The sequence below is a fragment of the Macrotis lagotis genome, chromosome 2, assembly GCF_037893015.1.
Source record: "Macrotis lagotis isolate mMagLag1 chromosome 2, bilby.v1.9.chrom.fasta, whole genome shotgun sequence".
In the NCBI taxonomy this organism is placed as follows: domain Eukaryota; kingdom Metazoa; phylum Chordata; class Mammalia; order Peramelemorphia; family Peramelidae; genus Macrotis; species Macrotis lagotis.
Window position 1 is genome coordinate 173,282,229 of NC_133659.1, and position 20,654 is coordinate 173,302,882.

The 20,654-nt window shown below is 37.7% G+C and overlaps 1 protein-coding gene and 1 non-coding gene across 6 annotated transcripts in view; both read left to right on the forward strand.

The window, feature by feature from the left end:
* Positions 1-20,654, forward strand: part of TEX14 (testis expressed 14, intercellular bridge forming factor) — a 148,855-nt gene that overhangs the window by 29,622 nt on the left and 98,579 nt on the right. For all 5 annotated transcript variants that reach the window (XM_074223600.1, XM_074223601.1, XM_074223597.1 and 2 more), the window contains exons 3-5: positions 6,085-6,199; positions 8,347-8,512; positions 12,805-12,941. In XM_074223600.1, coding sequence (XP_074079701.1) covers positions 6,085-6,199; positions 8,347-8,512; positions 12,805-12,941 — 418 coding nt within the window. The remainder of the gene's footprint in view (positions 1-6,084; positions 6,200-8,346; positions 8,513-12,804; positions 12,942-20,654) is intronic.
* Positions 5,603-5,819, forward strand: LOC141515810 (small nucleolar RNA U3). The gene has a single exon (XR_012476547.1). It is a non-coding gene; the product is annotated as a small nucleolar RNA U3 (small nucleolar RNA).

Here is a 20,654-nt window from a genome sequence, read left to right on the forward strand (position 1 = left end):
CAAATTCGAACTTAATAACCTGTGTGGCCTTGGGAAAGTCACTTAACCCCATTGCCTTAAATAAAATCAATCAATTAAAGGAGGACATGATTGGTGCTTCAGGTTCATGAAACTGAATGGACTCACTATGTGTCCACATATCAGACTTGCCCAAAAGATGCCTGAAACTATGATTGGTCCTTGAATTTCATGATGAATAAAAGTTAAGTTCAATAACTTTATGTAATATATTTCAAAATTTCGGGCCCCAAAATTAAGGTACATCTTATACATGGGGAAATATGGTATTTTTCTATGGTTAGGATAGAATAAATAGAAAAGAAACTGTCCAAACCCTGATACGGGCTTTCATAAGTAGAATATTTGCTTTAGATCAAGTGAGCAACCCATGGCCCATGACTGCCTGCAGCCCTCAAAGCCCATTCATTGTCTGTGTCATAAAATGAAGAAATGAACACATTCACCAATGTTGTAATATCACAGATCAGCTTAACCCTTAACTAACATAGATTAGTTTTTTTCACACAACTAACATTATAAGGTCTCACAGACCATCTGTGTGTATATGTACACATGTGTACATATACACACATCTGTGTGTACACGTGCATGAGCACATATGTGCTCTCTTACAAGAGACATGCATACAGGAATTAGAATCTTATTTTAAATCATTATATGACTCATCATAATTGCAACAAGCAATTTTATTCTATGCAGCATTAATTGCTATTTTGTCACAGGGCTTTGAGAATGGATTTCAAGATTTTAGAAAATACCAATTACATTTCAGTATGTTTGTTACTACATTCTTAGTTTACATCATCACATTGCCTGTAAACTTGCAAAAAGGATGTATAGCGTTGCAATTAGATATGCAGCTTATACTTATTTGTTTCCTTGATCTTTATTGGATTTTTACAAGTTGTATCTGCCTAAAGAAAAATATCCAGGGGCATCTAGGTGGTACAATGAATTAGAGCACCTGCCCTGGAGTCAGGAGGACTTGAGTTCAAATGTGGCCTCAGGCACTTAACTAATTACCTTGCAGTGTGAGCTCAGGCAAGTCACTTAACCCCGTTGTCTTGCCCCCCCCCCCAAAAAAAGAAAAATATCCAGCATTCCACAAACATGTCCTGTTCATGATATCTCTCTTGGGAAGTACATTTATTTGGAAATTATTTTTTTCCCTATATGAAGCATATAGAAAGTAAAAATAGAATAAAAATTTCAGACAAGTAACTTGAAAATATGCTTCATATTGCTACAACCTCTATCATAGCAGATATAAATGCATTGGTATCAAAAAACCAGGTTCAGTATTCATATTTAAAATGATATGCTCCTATTTTTTGTTTAAAAAATAAATGTTTATCATACTTAATAGTGTTATCATATTTTGTTGCATTTTATTATACTTTATTACATATTATATTTTATTATCATACTCATTGGTAATATGGGTTAAATTCTAGTCATAAATATTAAATTCTATATGTGGTCCTTGACAAGGTTTTGTTGGATGATGTGGTCCAGAAACGCTAATTGGACACCTATGCTCTGCATGATATGGGGCTAGGGGTAGGAGATAAAATTTGAATCCCTTCCTTTAACACAACTCAGAAAGCAATTCTGACAAATTCAAATCTGAAAGTGAAGAGAGAGGAAGATGGGACATATCAGCCTTTTTTGAATACAAATTCATCTTCCTTTTCAGATCTACAACCAATTAGGGTACTCTTTGTTTAAAATACTTTGTCTCAGAGTTGCCAACCCTGTAGCCCTAACATAACTAGAAAACAGTCTTAATTGAAAATCTAGGGATTTGGTGCTTTTCTTTTTGATTTTACTGGAAAGTATGCCATAGGCCTTCAACCCCTATCATTATACTTAATTTTGAGAGGGCTCATATGTACCTTAGCTGGTTGATCTGAAGTTACTATACTCACCCCAGATTAAAAAAAATGTACAAATCAAGGAAATGATAATATTATTTTGTTTTTTTAGGTTTTTGCTAGGCAGTGGGGTTAAGTGGCTTGCCCAAGGCCACACAGCTAGATAATTATTAAGTGTCTGAGACCGGATTTGAACCCAGGTACTCCTGACTCCAGGGCCAGTGCTTTATCTACCATGCCACCTAGCCGCCCTGGAAATGATAGTTTTTTTTTACAAAGTTTTCATTGACTATCACTATCACTTCAAGAGCCTCTCCTAATCCTAAACAATTAAGAATGAATAAAATTAAAAATAAGCCAACTAATGGGGGAGGGGAGAAAAGGAAAAAAAATTGTCAGAAAGTCTAATCCCTAATGAATTGTCAGAACATTTAGCTCCCACCCTAGATTAAAGTTGAACTAAAAGTGATCTTTTACTCCCAGATAAGAAACCAAAACTGTCTTGGGTGAAACTTGCCCATAGGTCCCTTCACCCATAAAGCAGATCCCTGACAATGTATATAGGTAGAAAATTGGGCAAAATTTCCAGAGTTCTTGGAACAATAACAGCATGCTATTTTCTCCAGGGAATCTCTGAAAGATCATGGGTCATTTTGAATGCAGGAATGAAAACTAGGACAAGCAGAGCAAGTTAAAAAGGAAAATCAAACTCAAATGAATTCCATGCATTTGTGGAACTTCCAATAAGACTTGAAACTCTTATAGCTGATTGAATTCAACCCTTCCAATCCTGGAGAAGCCCCCAAGATCTCATCCAGGACCTGAATTGGGAAGGAGTCTCACAGGTTATCTCACTGACTCAAGCCAAACAGGTTCTTCCTGGTGGTGAGGCTGACCCTAAAGAGGGGGATCAGGCTTTTCTCACATTTCCTGACTCATAATACTTCCACCCAGAGACTTGGGGAAAATCTTTACAACAAAGTTTAAGTATGATTTGTATCCAGGATGGATGCTGAAAGGAATTGTTAAAGGAAAAAAAATATATAACACTGGGATCCAAATCTGCTAGAAACAATTATATTGTATTGAACAGGAATCTGTGTCTAAGACAGTTCAAGGAAAAATCATCTGGATTCATCAACAGGATCCCTGTTCAATCATTTATATTTAGGGAAAGATCAACAAATAGAAGCAGCACCAAGGATCCAAGCCCCAGGCTTAAGCATTCCAAGGCAGATCATGTGTTCATTGCAGCTGTCTGACCCCTGACAAGGGAGAGATTGCCCCTTCCCTCCCCTCAGGTTAGAAGGGTAGAGAAGGAAGGAGGAAATTAGAAGGAAAGTTCATATCTTTTTAAGGACTACTAACTACATGGGGAAATTTTCCTGCCTCAGTTGTTAGTCTGGCTGCAGTCACAAGGATTGTTGTCCCACAGAAGTTTGCATTAAAGCTCAGGCTTTAGCAATGGTCTCATGGAAAGGACCAGGTTAAACATGTCATAGAAAGGGACCATTAGATACTCCAGGGAGTTTATGGAGCCAGAAACAAGGGAGAAGTGGGTAAAAATCTTCCTAATTCACATACATTGTGCTCTCACTAGTTCCTGAAAGATGTAAAGTTTGAAGTTATCTCAGAGGTTGTATAGTTCCACCACTTCCCTTTTAGATGAGGAAGCCAGGGAGTGAGTTAGGTCCTCAAGGTATGGCAGAGGCAGTATTTGAACCCAGGTCATAGGATCATAGATCTAGAGCTGGAGGTATCTCAGAGGCATTCTAGTCCAACATGCCCCTTTTATAGGGAGATTGTGACTTGCCCAAGGTCACTTAAGTGTCGGAGATGATTTATGAACCCTCTGATTTTAGAGCCAGTGCACTGTGAACTGTAACAAGATGCTGTCTTTAGCCCTTCACTCTTACCAGAAAACTACTTTTTGTCCCCTAAACACACCAAACTCATTTGTGAAAAGCACTATTTAAATAGGAATTGTTTTTTTCCACCTCCTGATTCTCTTTCCAGGGTGCCCTCCCTCCTTATAGGACACTCCTGGCATGTAGGAGCTGTCCTTTCCATCTTTTTGTAATTTAATTATCCTTCTGGATCCTGCTTAAGACTTCCTTCCTCAGGGAAAGCCCCACTGATTTCTTTGATAACAGATTGTTAAACTAGGCATTGACACGAAATACGATTATTTTCTATTTACATTGTATAGAATTTATACTTAATTACTGTGGTTGATGTATGTTCTGTGATGTAAGTCTTTTAGGGGCAGGACTTGTTGCTAAGTTGTTTTGGTTTTTCCTACTCTTCCTGATCCCATTTGGCATTTTCTTGGCAAATATACAGGAGTGGTTTGCCATTTTCTTTTACTGGGCAGTGTAATTTTTTTTAAAATTTATTTTCCAGTTACATGCAGATGTAGTCTTCATATTCATCATTTTATAAGCTTTTGAGTTCCAGTATTTTTTTTATTTGCCACCCTCCATTTCCCCTGTCCCCATGGTCACAATCTGATAGAGCCTGTACAAATAAATATAATCATGTTCAACATATTTTCATATTAGTCATGTTGTAAAAGAAGAATTAGAACTAAAAGGGAAAAGGACATGAGAAAGAAAGGAAAAAAACAGGTTTTAAAAAATGAACAAAATATGCTTTGCTCTGCATTCAAATGCCATAGTTTTTTCCTCTGGATGTGGATGGCATTGCCCATAATAGCTCTCTCAGGATTGTCTTTGATCACTGAACTGTGAGGAGAGCTGCCTCCATCATAGTTGATCATCTCACAATGTTGCTGTTAAAGTTTAGTGTTCTCTTGGTTCTTCTCACTTCACTTGTCATCAATTCAAGCAGGTCTTTGCATGGTTTCCTAAAGTCCAGCCTCTCATAATTTCTTATAGAACAGTAGTACTCCACATTTATTTCCATATCATCCCCTCAATTTCCAATTCTTTGCCACTACAAAAAGAGCTGTTGTAAATATCTTTGTACATATGGATTTTCTCCCTATTTTATGATCTCTTTGGGATAAAAGACTTTTGAGTATATAAGAGCCACTCTGGTAATCTAGCCTGAGAGCCTAAAGGGACACCTAGTATGTCTGAGGGTGCCCTTTAGTTAAAAATTACAATACCAATGAAAATAATACCTGGAATTGATTAGATTCAGAAAGGATTTTTCTTATAATCTTGTATTTAAAGTTGGTGTTGGTTGAAGTGGAAGTTTACCTGTTTTGACGAAAGGGCGCTTTCGATATTTGTTCAAGGCCCTTTCAGAACAGCTCAACCAATGTGGGCACCCCAGGGGTGTAGGCGCCCTTGGAAGCTTCTGCAGAATTCAGAACATGATTGGGGGAGGGGTGTCTAGTGTTATTTTTGGAGAGCAACCCCCCTCCCCCGCCGCGGGGCAGTTCTCAATCAGTTTAGAAAAGAGGGCTGGGCGGGGGAGGGTGTAGACTCGGAGCAGCTGCCGCCTGTGATTGGCTGTCTGGAGCCAACATGCTAATTAGCAGTCGTGGACTTTCGGGATTCCTTCCGACCGATCCTGACTGAGGGAACGGAGCTGTGTAGGGCTTGCTGGTTTACGCGCTGGTTGGGGAGAGGTAGTGCCTGGCGTCGGTCTGGGGTGGGAGTCGGGAGGTGTGGACTAGTCGCCGTGAGCTAACAGTGAGGCAGTTCGACTGTAGCGAGTGCGCCGAGGTGCTGTCGGGCAAGACTATACTTTCAGGGATCATTTCTATAGTTTGTTACTAGAGAATTGTGGCTGAAAGTGTGTCATGGAGGTAACCACGAGGAGGAGCTGTGGCATTCTCTCCTGAGCGTGAAGCCGGCTTGTGGTGCTGCTTGGCAGCAGCTGCCGCCTGCCATTGATGATCGTTCTTCCCTTCCTTCGGGTCGGGTGAGAGGGAGAGAATGCAGGCTGAGTGGTCCTCTCTTTTTTATTTCTGGTTTGTGAAAGGAAGATTGTCAAGTGGGAGTTACATTGTGGTACTTAGTGAATTAAGTTTCCCAATTTGTCATGAATTTGATAAGTTACTAGCAGGGTTTTTATATATTTGATTTGTGTTTTGGCCGACCAATAGTTTTGGTTGTTGTTTAAGATTTAAGTATCTTTCTTATTTTATTTTACGGGTAGGGTAGAGTAATTGAGAAACAAAGAACAATTCTTGAAGTTGACTTATTTTGTTTTGCAGGAATTTACGTTGACGCTGTGAATTCCCTGGGCCAGACAGCACTTTTTACTGCAGCATTGTTAGGTCTTCCCAAATTAGTAGATATCCTGGTGGATTATGGATCAGACCCAAATCAGTAAGTGTTTTGCCATGATGGAAGAGATTGCCAATAATCTCTGAAGATGCGTACTTATATAAAGGCAAGTTAATCTGCTTTGGAGTCAAGGAGGACCTGAGTTCAAATATGGCTCAGACTCTTGGCTGTGCTTACACAGCCTTGGGCACTTTCCACTTTCTTGTGGAAAAACAGCAAGCAATAAAAGAATATAGATGCCTTAGACCTCTGAAAATAATAATCTTAACCAGTGAAGGTCAGTTTGAATTATGAATTATGAAATTTTAAGCAGTTTTATAGAACTCCCATAAAAACTTGCTGAGGTACATCCTTCTAGGCCTATTTAAATTGAATAGATGAACTATATGTAATAGACATTATTATTTGCACATTTTTTACCAATATGTTAAGATCTATTTAATTTTCTAATTTAGAAAGAATGTAAAAGTCAGTTTAGAACCAACAATCTCTTACAATAATGCCTTCCTGGCTTTGTATTTGAAGTTTAGTTTTCAATAAAAATCATTTTTAATTTCTTTGAATTAATGAGACTTGAGAACAAAATTAAATTCTTAAGTTTTAACCTGACTAGATCTTTTTCTATGGCAGGTTGGGTAAGTTATTTCCACTTGGACTCACAGAATGAGAGGGACCTGCAGAACATTATCCAGTTATGTATATGTTATAGATGGTGTAATTATGCTTTGCATAGCCTTAGTCAAGAACTGGATAATAGAGATCATAGGATTTAGAGCTGAAAAGAACCTGAGTTTATCTAATTTTACTCCCTACCTTTCATTTAGAAGAGAAAACTACACTGAGCAAGAAAAGTTTTAAAAAGTGTAAAGTATAAAGTTTACATAATAAAGATGATTCTAAGTTAGTAATGTAGGCCTGGAAAAAAATGGTTGTAAAAAAATTAGGTGATAGGGGCGGCTAGGTGGCGTAGTGGATGAAGCCCTGGAGTCAGGAGTACCTGGGTTCAAATCTGGTCTCAGACAATAATTACCTAGCCGTGTGGCCTTGGGCAACTCACTTAACCCCATTTGCCTTGCAAAAACCTAAAAAAAAAAATTACCTGATTGCTCTTTGGAGGACAGAAAAATGGCTTCAAGTGCATACTCTCTACCGTGGTTGATTATCCAGCTTGTTTATAATTACAACCACATCCATACATCACCCCTTGTCTGCTAGTCACCCCCTAGTCTATTTCCTCCAACATGTGGGCAAGTTTCCAACCTCTCACCTTGAGCACATCATAATATCCAGGATCTCAAGACAATTCCGCTACATAGGTGCCTTTGGAAAATTCTTCCCCTTTCTCTGTGAGTATAAACTAAAAATCACCTCATGATTGTGTCAAATGGAATCTTCCAGAGGGTAGATGCTGAACCTAGCTCCTCCCACCTGCATGTTTTGGGTTGGACAGAATGGAAGTGAACTCATGGCAAATTAGTTTATGGAAATAAGCTTAATTTCATTTTTTTTTTGTCCCCAGATTTCTTGGTATCCCAGGGATGACCCATATCACCAGGCCTTTCAGATCAGTGTTCTGTCACTTACAGTGAGAGGCAATACAGTAAGCAGTGGGCCTGGAGTCAGGAAGATCTGAGTTCAAATTCAGCCTTAGATACTTAACTGTGTGATGCTAGCTAGACAAGTCACTTAAAACTGTTGGCCTCAGTTTCTTTATCTGTAAAATGAACTGGAGAAGGAAATGGTGACACACTCTAGTATCTTTGCCAAGAAAATCCCAAATGGACTCACAAAGAGTTAGACCTGACTGAAATGAGTGAACAACAACAACAATAAAATGTAATAGTTGAGTTTAAAGCACATCTATCTTCCAACTTGATATTGTTTGCTGCATTAATTAGCAAAATAATGAACTGAAATCTATCACAGGCATATTGCAGAGTAGCTTAATTCAAAGAGGACCTACTTCAGAATTCATAACTTTTGAGTTCTGACACCCTGCCATTAACATCCTATGTGACTAACTGTAGCTGTAAAAAGTCTCCTATTTTTTAAGCTTTCTGTATTTGTGGGCTTTGAAGACTTGGAAAACTATCCAGCAGCATTCAGACTCTTCCCTTTTGTTGTTTGTTGTGGGGGAAAGAATATCCACTTACTATTTATGGTCTAACACTTGGTCTGATGTTCCTTAGTCGCTGCTTTGATGGAAGTACACCTGTTCATGCAGCAGCATTTTCAGGCAATCAGTGGATCCTCAGCAAACTACTGGATGCAGGTGGTGACCTGAGACTTCATGATGAAGATGGCAAAAAACCTCAGAGTTGGGCATTGTCTGCAGGGAAGGAGAGAAGCACTGCGGTAAGACTGCCCAAAAGATGAGATGGGGTTCTTTCTAGGAAATCCTTGAGTTCAATTAAATCTTCAGTTACAAAAACAGTTCATGGTTTTTTTCCCCCCCAAGGGAAACAAACTTTATAAATGTTTTTTCCTTCATCCAGTGCTATTTATTTCTCTCAGGGTTTTGATTAAAAAAATGAAGGAGTTTAAGGTAGATCATTGCAATAGTATTATTTCTTAATATCTGCAAAACAACTGAGACCTTTGTAGAAGTTAGGTGTCACAGTGGATAGTGTTGGATTTGCAAACAGAAAGGCCTAAGTTCAAATCTTATCTTGGACATTTTCTTAACTATATGATCCTAGGCAAGGTGCTTACACTCTTTAAACCTCAGTTTTCTCATCTGTAAAAAGAGTATAATGATAGAGAATACATATATACATATACATAAAATAATTTAAACCACACAAGTACATATATATATAATTAAACATATATGTATGTGTTATACAATGCTTTGCATCCCTTAAAGCACTATATAAATGCTAAACATTTATTTTGTAAATTATACTTTACCTTTTTTCAGTACCTTTAGCTTTTTTGCTTTCTCACCCTCCCATTCCAACCACATATACCCTTTCCCCCTTATAATCAATTGTGGTCAAACAACTGAAATTTTTGTATTGGAAAATATCTATCTCATTTTGTGCTGAGGCACAAAATTTTCTATCAGAAAATAAGTAGCATGTTTCCACATTAGTCCTTTGGAATCTTCATTGGTCATCATGCTGGTAAGAGTTCCTCATTCTTTTAGAGTTGTTTCTTCTTTACCATGTTGTTATTATATACATTGTTCTCCTGATTCTGTTCCTTCACTCGTCAGATAAAAGTTTTCCCAGGTTTCTCTGAAACAAGGTCCTTTACATCTTACGACATATAGATTTCCAACATACCAATATTTCACAGCTTGTTCATCATTCATAAATTTATTGGCGTCCCTTCAGATTACTTTTCTTTGCCACCTCAAAAAGAGTTCTAAATATTTTTGTACATCTTTAGTTGATTTGTTTTGCTTAGGACCAATCCTTCCTTTAACCTATCTTCCCTCTAACTCTTGTCTCTTAACTTTTTCTTTTCAGTCATGTTTTTCTGTTGTGTGAAATGTATGTCTATACTGTGTGTTTATGTGTGTATTCTTCCCACTTTTGACTGGTTCAGATGAATGAGACTCAATGTCCCCCCCTTCCCATCCTCTTTATTTGTACAGATGTCTATTTGCTCCATCCTGATTATATGAAATTATTTTTCCTAACTTTCCTTTCCCTTATCTTACAGTCCAGAATATATTCCTCTTCTTTCCGTTCTTCTCTTAAGATCAAGACATTACAGGATTTGCCCCTTCCCCCCAAAAAGAAATCAAAGAAAGAAGAAAAAATGACTTATGCCCAAATATTTTTATAGCAGCTCTTTTTGTGGTAGCAAAGAATTGGAAACTAAGAAAATATCCATTAATTGGTGAATGGTTGAACAAGTTATAAAATATAATATAAAATATGTGATAGACTATTGTGCTGTAAGAAATGACAAAAAGGATGATTTCAGAAAAACCTGAACAGATGCAAGTGAAGTGAGCAAAACAAGTTTTACACATTAACGATAATATTGTAAAGATAATCAACTCATATTTCTTTTCTTCTCTTCCTTCTTCCTTCCCTCCTTATTTTTCTTCCTTCTTTACATAGCTATTGTTGGAAAGTGTTTTGCATGACTGTACAGATTTGAAATGGGCTTTGTTTTTCTCATTTTCTCAATGGAGAGTAGAGGGAAAAGAAAGAATTTGGGTGGGGGGGAGACATAAGAAAACCATTCCTAGAACTTTTCTAATTATACACTTTCTAAGATCCCTGATCATAGGGTATAGAGGACAAATTGTATTAGAGACAGAGCCTCATATTTGAATATAAGCACTTTATCATTTTTTAGTCCTTTTTGTTCATGTCTTTTTTATGTTCTTAACTTCTCTCTTCTAATTTTAGAAATGCCTAAAAGCTACTTTAAAGCAGTCATGGGGAACCTTGTTTTTTTTTTGTTGTTGTTTTTTTTTTTGCCAGGGGCAGAATATTTATAACATTTAGTTAACTCACCCCTAAAAAGCTATTAGATTTATTGTATTTTTGAATCTCACCTATGTTACCTATGGTAACACCAGACCAATATGGGCCCTTAGGCCAGAGTTTCTCCGTCCCTGCTTTAGAGGGGAATCACTAAATCTGATGTGATTCTGACATTGTTTCCTTTGTGCTTGAATTATTTATCTTTCTTCTTGTAGTATTTTATCTTTGATCCAAAAGCTCTTGATTTTGTCTGTGATGTTCCTTAGGAACTTTCAAATTTTAAGGTTTCTTTTAGGAAGTGACTGATGAATTCTTTCTCCTTTCCTCCTAATTTTAGGAGATATGGGTAATATTTTTTAAGATTTCTTGAGCTATCATGTCTAGGGTTTTGTGTGTGTGGGCATAAGGAAGTTTGATAATTGAATTATTCTTAAATTTTTTCCCTGTTATGTTTTACAGTTTCTTGCCCTGGTTATTCCTTTGCAGACTGGACTAGAAGCTGGTCCTGACACCTAGCTCAGCTCCTAGGATCTGAACCATAGTTTCTGTTTGCTTATTATTGTCACTGCCCAGGACCTCTGTACTTAAAAGCTATCCCCTACTGTAGGTCTTCTTTCTCAGTCTTCCCTGTCTGTGATCTAGAACTGTATCATGTGTGAAGAAGTTGCCATTTAGGATCTGTTTCCATAAACATGCATCAAAATATGGATGTAGTGATGCCCTAATTTGGGTCTGGAATCTCCTCTTGCTCAGATGAATAGCCGCTATTGCTATTTCTGACCTGACACTCTCCTCCTTTCTGATTCCCTATTCCAGGCTGGTCTCACTGTAACTTTTTCTGGATTTTCCCATCAGGATTCAGTTTAGTGTGACATTCTGCTACTCTGTCTTGGCTCTGCCCTCCTCAATGCTAGCCATTATTACAACCTTCATCTTGGCTCTGTACTATGCAAGCAATCATTTCCAGGTTCATATCTTCTGGCAAAACAGGCCAGGAGTTGGATTTATCCTCCTGTCAATGGTCATCTTCTCGGAAGTGCTCTGCTGTGAATTCCCTTCCCAATATAAATCTGGTACTCAATGAAGACCCAGGAGCTCCAACCTCTTGAATTCCTAAGGTTCCCTTTAAGGATAGAAAATTCTATTTCAGGAAACTATGTGGTGCAGTGGATAGAGCACTGACCCTGGAGTCAGGAGAACCTGAGGACAAATCTGACCTCTGACACTTAATAATTACTTAGCTGTGTGACCTTGTACAAATCACTTAACCCCATTGCCCTGCAAGAAAAAAAAATTCTATCTCAGGATTGCTATACAGACACTTAACCTGAAGAAAAAATGAGACAAAAGAGGCCAACCTAAGACCCAAGCATGAGTTCTCTTAGACAAGTTAGGTACTCCTTACCAGGATGAGGAAGTCCCAGAGAGGAATCTTCCATGTTCTTTGTTTCAGAGACAAATAGACCCAGAGGGCAAAGTCACTGCTTTTCAGGTCCACTTACGTGGACCACTCCTGCATTAGTGATCAGTCTTCTCTTATCCAGCCATGGCCAGAGAAGGGGGATGAAGAACAAGGAATCACCTAGGGTTCCTGTGTCATCCCTGAGCAGTAAACTCTGATAATGTCTAACCCCATGTTTCTTGAGAACTGATCAGAGTTCAGGCTTAGACATGGGGAATGGAAGGGGTATTATTATGAAAATAAAACCACTCTCAACCCAAATCCAGTAGATATTCTCACATCTTTGGTTGCATTGTTATAGCATCATTTCAAGTCAGTTCCATTTATTGAACATCTTGCAATCTACTCAGGACACAAAGACAAAATGAAAATGATTCTTGCCCTCAAGAAACATATTCTAATGGAAGGGATACAGTGTATGTATGGACATGTAAATATAAAAATATATTCAAAACAATATAGAGTAATTTCAGAGGGGAGAAAGCCCTAAGAACTAGGGGAATCCCAGGAATGGGCTTATGAGATGTCTCCTGAGCTATATTTGGAGGAGGAGGAAGATTCTTCAAGTTGAAGATGAGGAATGAGAGTCTTCTACACATGAGAGACCACTTGTACAAAAATATGGAGGGAGGGGTTTAGATTTGAAGCATTGTCTCCTCATGCCCTTCTCCTCCTTCAAGAATTTTATTAGATGTAGGGGTGCCTAATATTGAGAGTTTATTCATTATTTATTGCAGATGTTGGATTTCATGCACCGTTGTGCCTCCCATATGCAGGCAATCATTCAGGGATTTTCTTGTGATCTATTGAAGAGGATTGATTCTCCACAGAGACTCATCTGTAGTCCATCTAAATTTGGCAGCCTGATACATGGGTAAGTGCCCTTTTAGTTAGAAAACTCAACCAGGAACATAAGTGGCCAACCATAACAGTCAGACAGAAAGATGACAGCTCTTTGGTTGTAATAGGTGCTGCCTTGCCAAATTACCAACCTTGGCCAATGAGGCAGGGGTACCCCCCTTCTTTATCCTTCCATGTAAAGTAGTTGTCTTCTAAGATTTCTGTGTGTTGTACTTTTTTGGGAGGGAGGGAAGGAGGGAGATTTTTTTTTTATATGATCTAGTAAAAAGACAACAAAGCCTTGGAAGAAGGACCCAGGATTAAGTTTTCCTTCTGACACCTGGGCAAGTTACTGTACTTTTTAGTACCCAGGCAGTATTCTGAGACTAAAAGTTACAGGGCAACTGAGGACTGCAGTTTCCTCATTAGGAGTTCCCTATAACAATGAAGTCCAAAGACTCAAAAAGATCTAATAAAAAATAAATACTTGAGATCACAGTTACTTGTGTCTACTAGTGTCTACAATGTGCTTCTAAGTGGCACAGTGGATAGAGCACTGGCCTTGGAAACAGGAGGATGGGAGTTCAAATCCGGCCTCAGACATTTGACACTTACTAGCTGTGTCTTGGGTAAGTGACTTGGGCAAGTGACTTAACCCTGACTGCCTCACATCCAGGGCCATTTCCAATCATCCAGGTTCATATCTGACCATTGGATCCAGATGGCTTTGGTAGAGAAAGCGCCCCTTCACTCAAATCTAATTTATGTGCTTGTCATGGGATCACCTCCCTGATGGTCTCCCATGCTCTTCTTCAAGTATGAAGGACAAAACAACAACTACAATAAATGTCTACAATTTGTAAAGCAGTAAACTCTAGGTACTGATAATGAAGGAATATAAATCTTGGTCTCTGCCCTCAAGAGAGCATATGGTCTAGTTGGAGAGATAAGCAGTGAAAAAATATATCATGATATATTGGAAAACTAACATAAATTGGAATTAGAAGATCTTGTGATAGCTGCAGCTCTGCTTCTAATCTCCTGCATGAGCTTGAACAAAGCACTGCACCCCTATGTTCTCTAAATTCAAGAATTCAATTCAGTATTCATCTCTTACACAGTTATTATCTTAAGCCCCAAAAGAGTTGCCAGTTTAGATAAATAAGATAACTGTTGTCCTCACAGATCATACAATCTAGGAGGAGAGGAGTTTGACTCGTTCAAAATAACTATGTTGTTAAAAAAAATTGTATATACATAAGAGATGTGTAAGAAAAATGCTCTGAGATTTGAGGAAACAAAGATCGTTGCTAGCTGAGGGACCTCAGGAAAGACTTGGTGGAACTGGCAGCATCTGATTTGGGTTAGAAAAAGCAGGTCAGGGGAAAGAGGGAAGAACTGTTCAGATATAGTGAACAAGAGTAAAGAAGTAGTAGCCTCTGTGAAGGGACAACAAATGATTATTTGTTCCTATTTATCTGGAACACAGAAAATCTTGGAGGAGAGTAATAAAAGCATAGAGTACTGCCAAGACCAGTCCATGAAGGAAAACCTCCAATTGCCAGTCTAAGGAAAATATGAGTTTCACTCACAAGGGAAGAGTTTTGAACAAAGGGGCAATAGAACCAATTCTTAACATAAAAAATAATAAGTGTGCAGCTGTGTGAAGGCTGAATTGGAGAGGGGAGATGGTGGAGGCAGGAAAACTTGATAGGAGGTTTTTTTGTAATAATCTAGACAAATCAGGAGTACCTGGGTTCAAATCCGGTCTCAGGCACTTAATAATTACCTAGCTATGTGGCCTTGGTCAAGCCACTTAACCCCATTTGCCTTGCAAAAAAAACCTAAAAAAAAAAGGAATAGATGTAAAAAAAAAAAATCTAGACTAGTGACAGCAAAGGCCTGTCCTAAGATTTTTTGGCAGTGGAAATAGAGAAGAGGTGAAAGATGTAAGAAATGCTCTGAGGAGGGATTGACAATTCTTGATAACTGGAGATGAGAAGTAAGAGAGAGGAGTCAAAGATATAACTTGTTTTTAACATGAAAGATCACATGAGTTGTGATGTCAATAATAGAAATATTGACGAAATCAAAAGGAGCAAATTTTGGGAAGAAAGACAATAAGCTTCATATGACATGCTGAGTCTGAGGTGCTGGTAGGAAACTCAGATGGAGCTATTCTGTATGGACTTAGAAATTTGATTGTGGGGCTTGAAAGTTTGGTCAAAACTGGACCTATAGATTTGGTAACCATCTGCCCTGTGGTGATAGATGAAACCATGAGAGTGAATTTAAGACTCTGGGAAGAAAATGAACATTAAAAAAAGAGTAGAGGGCCAAATTCAGAATTGTTGTTGTTGTTTGTCCTCAGTTCATGAAGAGATTAGATTTAAGGGATTGATGCCATAACATGCAAGTTGTTATAAATGGCTCATAATTATAAATACCTAGTTCAGAGTGATTAAAATAGCTTTTATTAATAAAAGGCAGAAAAGGCAATGTCCCGTATGCAGTTGGAATGGTTTGTTTCTCCTCTTCATGCTAGTCATTGGTCAGGGTTAAAATCTAATCAAGGCATACCACACCATTCTCTAATAATGTTTTCCCCACCCTGGTCATTATGCTAATGAGCACAGGGAAGTTAATACATCACTTGCAAAGGATAAAGACCTTGCGTCAACTCAGGACTAGATGGGAGTAGGTTTGATCTAATCTCAGGTCTGATAAGGTTATGGTCAGTTCTTTTGTCTTACAGTTGGAGGCATCAGTAGCCACAGAAAGACCCCAGTCCTTGTAATATAAACTAACAATCTCCTCTTATATTCTATGGAAGTCAATCACACTATATTCCTCACAAGTCCCCCCCCCCCCTTTTTCTTTTAATTAGAATTTGGGTTCCACACCTTATTAGTGATTTCTAAAATCACAATACCCATCACCTTTTATCAAGACCTTTATCCCACAGTTGATGACCTCTATCACTGTGTGTACTCTTGTGAGTTTGTTGGGAACATAAATGGAGTTTGATAGTCCCAACTCTCCTTGGCAGTGGGCATAAGATTTATCTACAAGGGGGCAGAAGTAGGGGTGATGCACGTACAGAGTCAAGGGGAAGTTACAGAGATTAAAAGGGGGCAGTCCCCTGACCAAACAACCCATATACATATACACAAGGTGAAGATGATGAATTGGTTCAGTGTCTCTCTCTTTTCCCCTGGAGACATCCAATATCCTTCTGCATCTTCTGAGTCTATTCCACAAAGTCCTTTTCAACTCAAATGACTTTTTGAGACCTTTCTTTCTGGTAAAGGGACTTTTTTTTTTTTTGGTAAGGCAAATGGGGTTAAGTGGCTTGCCCAAGGCCACACAGCTAGGTAATTAAGTGTCTGAGACCGGATTTGAACCCAGGTACTCCTGACTCCAAGGCTGGTGCTTTATCCACTACGCCACCTAGCCGCCCTTAAAGGGACTTCTTAAACATAACATTTTACTCAGACTAAAAGATGTTTTCATCACAAGACAATAAAATTATGGAACTTTTTAGATCATGACAATTTACATTTTGACTTGTCCATTGTCATGCTGATATACACACACACACACACACACACACACACACACACACAAACACACACTTCACTTTAACAAAGTAGACTTCCATAAAATTGTTTCACTTAACAAGTGAACTCCCTGAAAATTGCCATATTAACTTGAGTGTGTAACATATGCATCTGACAATCACCTTAGAATAAAGAATATCCAACAAGTGACTTACAAATAAAAAGTCTCATCCTCTTGCTCTTATTACAATAATGACTCAAATATTTTTAACTAAAATGAATTTCCTCCCCCAAATATTTCTAAATATACCATATATTTCCTTTCTCCTGATGTACTTAGTTGACTCACATTCCTTTCCTTAAACTAGAACTTGAAACTGTAATTATATAGGTTCATATCTTTATGTCCTAGAAACTTCCCATTCTTCTTTCCTAAATATCCTAATTCTTATCAAAACATATAGTTGGGGATGACTAGGTGGCGAAGTGGATAAAGCACCTGCCCTGGAGTCAGGAGTATCTGGGTTCAAATCCAGTCTCAGACACTTAATAATTACCTAGCTGTGTGGCCTTGGGCAAGCCACTTAACCCCATTGCCTTGCAAAAACCTTAAAAACAAACAAACAAACAAACAAACAAACAAAAAAATAGTTGATGGCAGATGCCAGAACCACACACTTTACCTATCTGGCTTTTAAATCCAATTGACCTAAAACTTATATTATCTAATTTGCTTATAGTAGTTTACTATAAAGATCCAGGGCATCAAGGGAAAATTTCCTTATAGATATAATTTTGAAGGTCAGTTCCAGGTAGAGGTCATATTGGATAGTCAAATGACTTAATGAGATTTAACCTACCAGGTTGGACATTATCCAAATATGACATTTGGGAAATCAAGTCAGAAAGGGTCCAACCTCAGACCACAGGAAAAACCACCCTTCAATTTTTCATCCCAATGCACCTGTCACCTCTAGTTTACAGGCCTCCCCTTTGGGCTTCCTAGTTCTAAAAGAACATTGACCACCAGCACTTCGTTTTGCTGATCATTTCTGGTATCAGACACAGAACAGAAAGTCAATTCAAAGTCCCATGGGATCTAAATAGTAACTCGAACGAATTAGAACTTCAAATCCTGTTTACAAGGACTAAATACCAATTATTATAATGATGGGGTCCCAATTAATGAGCCCACTCCCCAGAACCCTGAGTGTCCCTCCTGGGTCCTTGCTAAAACAGGGAATTCTAACTATTCTAACTACCTCTTGCTCAAGGCCTCTGATCTCTAGTGTCTTTGTTATCAGAACACACTAAATAGGGTAATCTTCTAACCTTATGCAAATATCAGTCAAGTTCTTCTAGCATCTGAAGCATAGCAAAAACCTCTTTAACAGGCATATGCCATTAACTCAACTCTGTCTTCCTGGTAGCACTAACTTCTGATCTCCAGACCCACATCCATTTGTCTGAAATCATATCTGCTCTGTCCCTTCTTCCTTCCTCTTTCCCTAAACAAAGATGGTATGTCAGATGTCTTTTGGTTAGGGGACACCCCCCCCCAAAACCTGCTGTATCATACAATAATTAAACACCTCCTTTGTCTAGAAGGTTGCTCATCATCTCCTAAATTCATTCTCAGGTCTTCTTTGACAGTTTTCATCCCCATCATTCTCACATCACAATTAGCTAGAGGTTATTACAGAAAAGTCTCAAATTATTGCTGTTATTTTTATCTTTCTCATGTTATATAACTGCTTTTACTATAAAGCAAATGACCACAGTTTTGGGATAAATAACCACAATAATCCCAATTTACATATACAACTGGAAAATTTTTATAAAGACAGCTTCACATTCATCCTGTTTAACTATTAGCCATGCTTAAAATAAAAATCATTACTTTCAGAATTCTTTCAAACCATTAGAACATTTTAGATGACTTTAAACCTTCAACATGTTATTAATTCCAGTATAACAAAATAGTAATAACACATTAACTACTAGGTTTTACAAAACAATCTTCCCATTATTATATTATACATAAACCTACAGAACCATACTAAGTTCCAATACATTGTTTAAAAATTTTAGGGATCCCAGAGGGGGTCGTAATTTTTGAGATTTCCTTTCATTATCCCTTCAAAGTATTTACTTATTAATTCCAGACTTTAACATAGTACAGTAGTTCCAAATGGCTTACATTTTCACAACAAATTACCAAATAATTGTAAGTACAATATCTCTGCAGTTAGAAAAGTTGATCACATATCTGATAAAGACTTTTCAACATCTTACTCATCATTAAGTTACCTTATAGGGGGCTACACAATTTTTAATTGTCATTCTTCAGAGCCCCTTCACCCAGAGCAACAAAAAAGCATCCCAAGGTCAGGACATGCTTTCCAGTTTCCTAGTCACTAATACTCTGAGTCTGCAACTACCATGAGGGAAGAAATCCACAATTTTGACTTCTTTAAAACTGAACATATAACAGCTATCCTACATTAAACATAGGGTGTCCATGCTGACAACTTCCCTTTATATAAAAAACAGCAAAAAGGATTATTTAATTTTTACATATTTGTTGTACATGCTTATTTACCTTTTATCCTAAATACTCTTCTATTTTCTTTTCTTTTTTTTTTTTTTAAAGATTTTTGCAAGGTAAATGGGGTCAAGTGGCTTGCCCAGGGCCACACAACTAGGTAATTATTAAGTGTCTGAGACTGGATTTGAACCCAGGTACTCCTGACCCCAGGGCCCGTGCTCTATCCACTGTGACACCTAGCTGCCCCCTATACTCTTCTATTTTCAAAAAAGGAAATGAGATTCTCCAAGAATTTAATTTTATATATATAATACTTTTAAAACCTCATTTAACTCTTATTATGGATTAGGTTTAACATTATAAATTATCTTATAGATTAGAGAATTTAATAAGTCCGTTATATAAATGCCTTTTACAAAGCTTTTTCTCTCCTGAAAGTTTTTTTCCCAAAAGAAATCAATAAATATTCTTGATAACATCACTATTAGTATTTTTTAGTAATATATATAGACTCACAATTTGCTTCACATGCAATAAATCCCATTTATCACAAAACTACTATAAGCATACTCTTCATTTTAACATTGGGGGTTTTACTTAATTAATTACTCCCATTCTGTACAAAGAGTTTTGTCTGAATTTAACAACACTAATACCCTTGTAAATCCTCAGAGTGATCTCCCGAAATCCAATTCAGAGATGAGTTAACCTTATTTCCAGACCATAGTTGGACACACTGTAATTTGTCTCAGACTAGTGATGTCATTTTAGTCCTCTTAAATAACAAAGTACAAGAACCAGCTAACCATTATTGGCCAGTCAGTGAGAACCAGAAAGATTTGAAGCTGTAAATCCCAAGATATCTTGCCAAATTTCAGCACTCAAGAATTGTGGGCAAAAACACTCAACTCGAAAGTCTTGGGATGATGACAAGGATCCACTGAAGAAGACAGAAGGAAAGGTTATAGTAGTAAAAGAACCAACAGAATATTTGTTATTTGGGAAGGTAAAAGAAAAAAAGAATATTTAAGAGAATATGATCAATTGTCAAAGCATCCAGAGGATGAAGACTGAAACCTTGGATCTAGTGATTAGATGGTCATTGGTAACTTTGGAGAAAGCAATTTGAGTAGCTTAGTAGGGACAGCACCCAGAACTACAAGGAGCTGAGAAAGAGCAGAAAGTACAGAAATAGAGACATCAGTCATAGATCACTTTTTAAAGGAATTTGACAATGAACGGGTATTGAGATAAAGAGCAGAAAGATGAAGTGAAAACTTTTTTTAAGTTTGGGGAGAGGGACCTGGCAGGCTCATCAGGCAGAGGAAGAAGAATCCAAGGAAGGGGTTAAGGGGGTGGGAATAGCTGGTGTTCTGGAGGGTAGGTATAGTCAAGACTTGACCACACACAGAAGTGTTAAAATTATTACAGAACCATCAGAGAAAAATGAACATGGTTATTAAGCCTAGGCTCCTCTTTACACTCAGTGATGTTTCTTCCTCAGAAACATGAGAGAAGGAAGAAAGACTTAAGTGATGATACTAAGATGTTTTGAGGAGTGGATATAAGGAAATTCCTCTTGTTGAGGAAGTGGAAAGTCATATTCTATCACAATAGGGGATTTTGTTTGAAGTTGAGA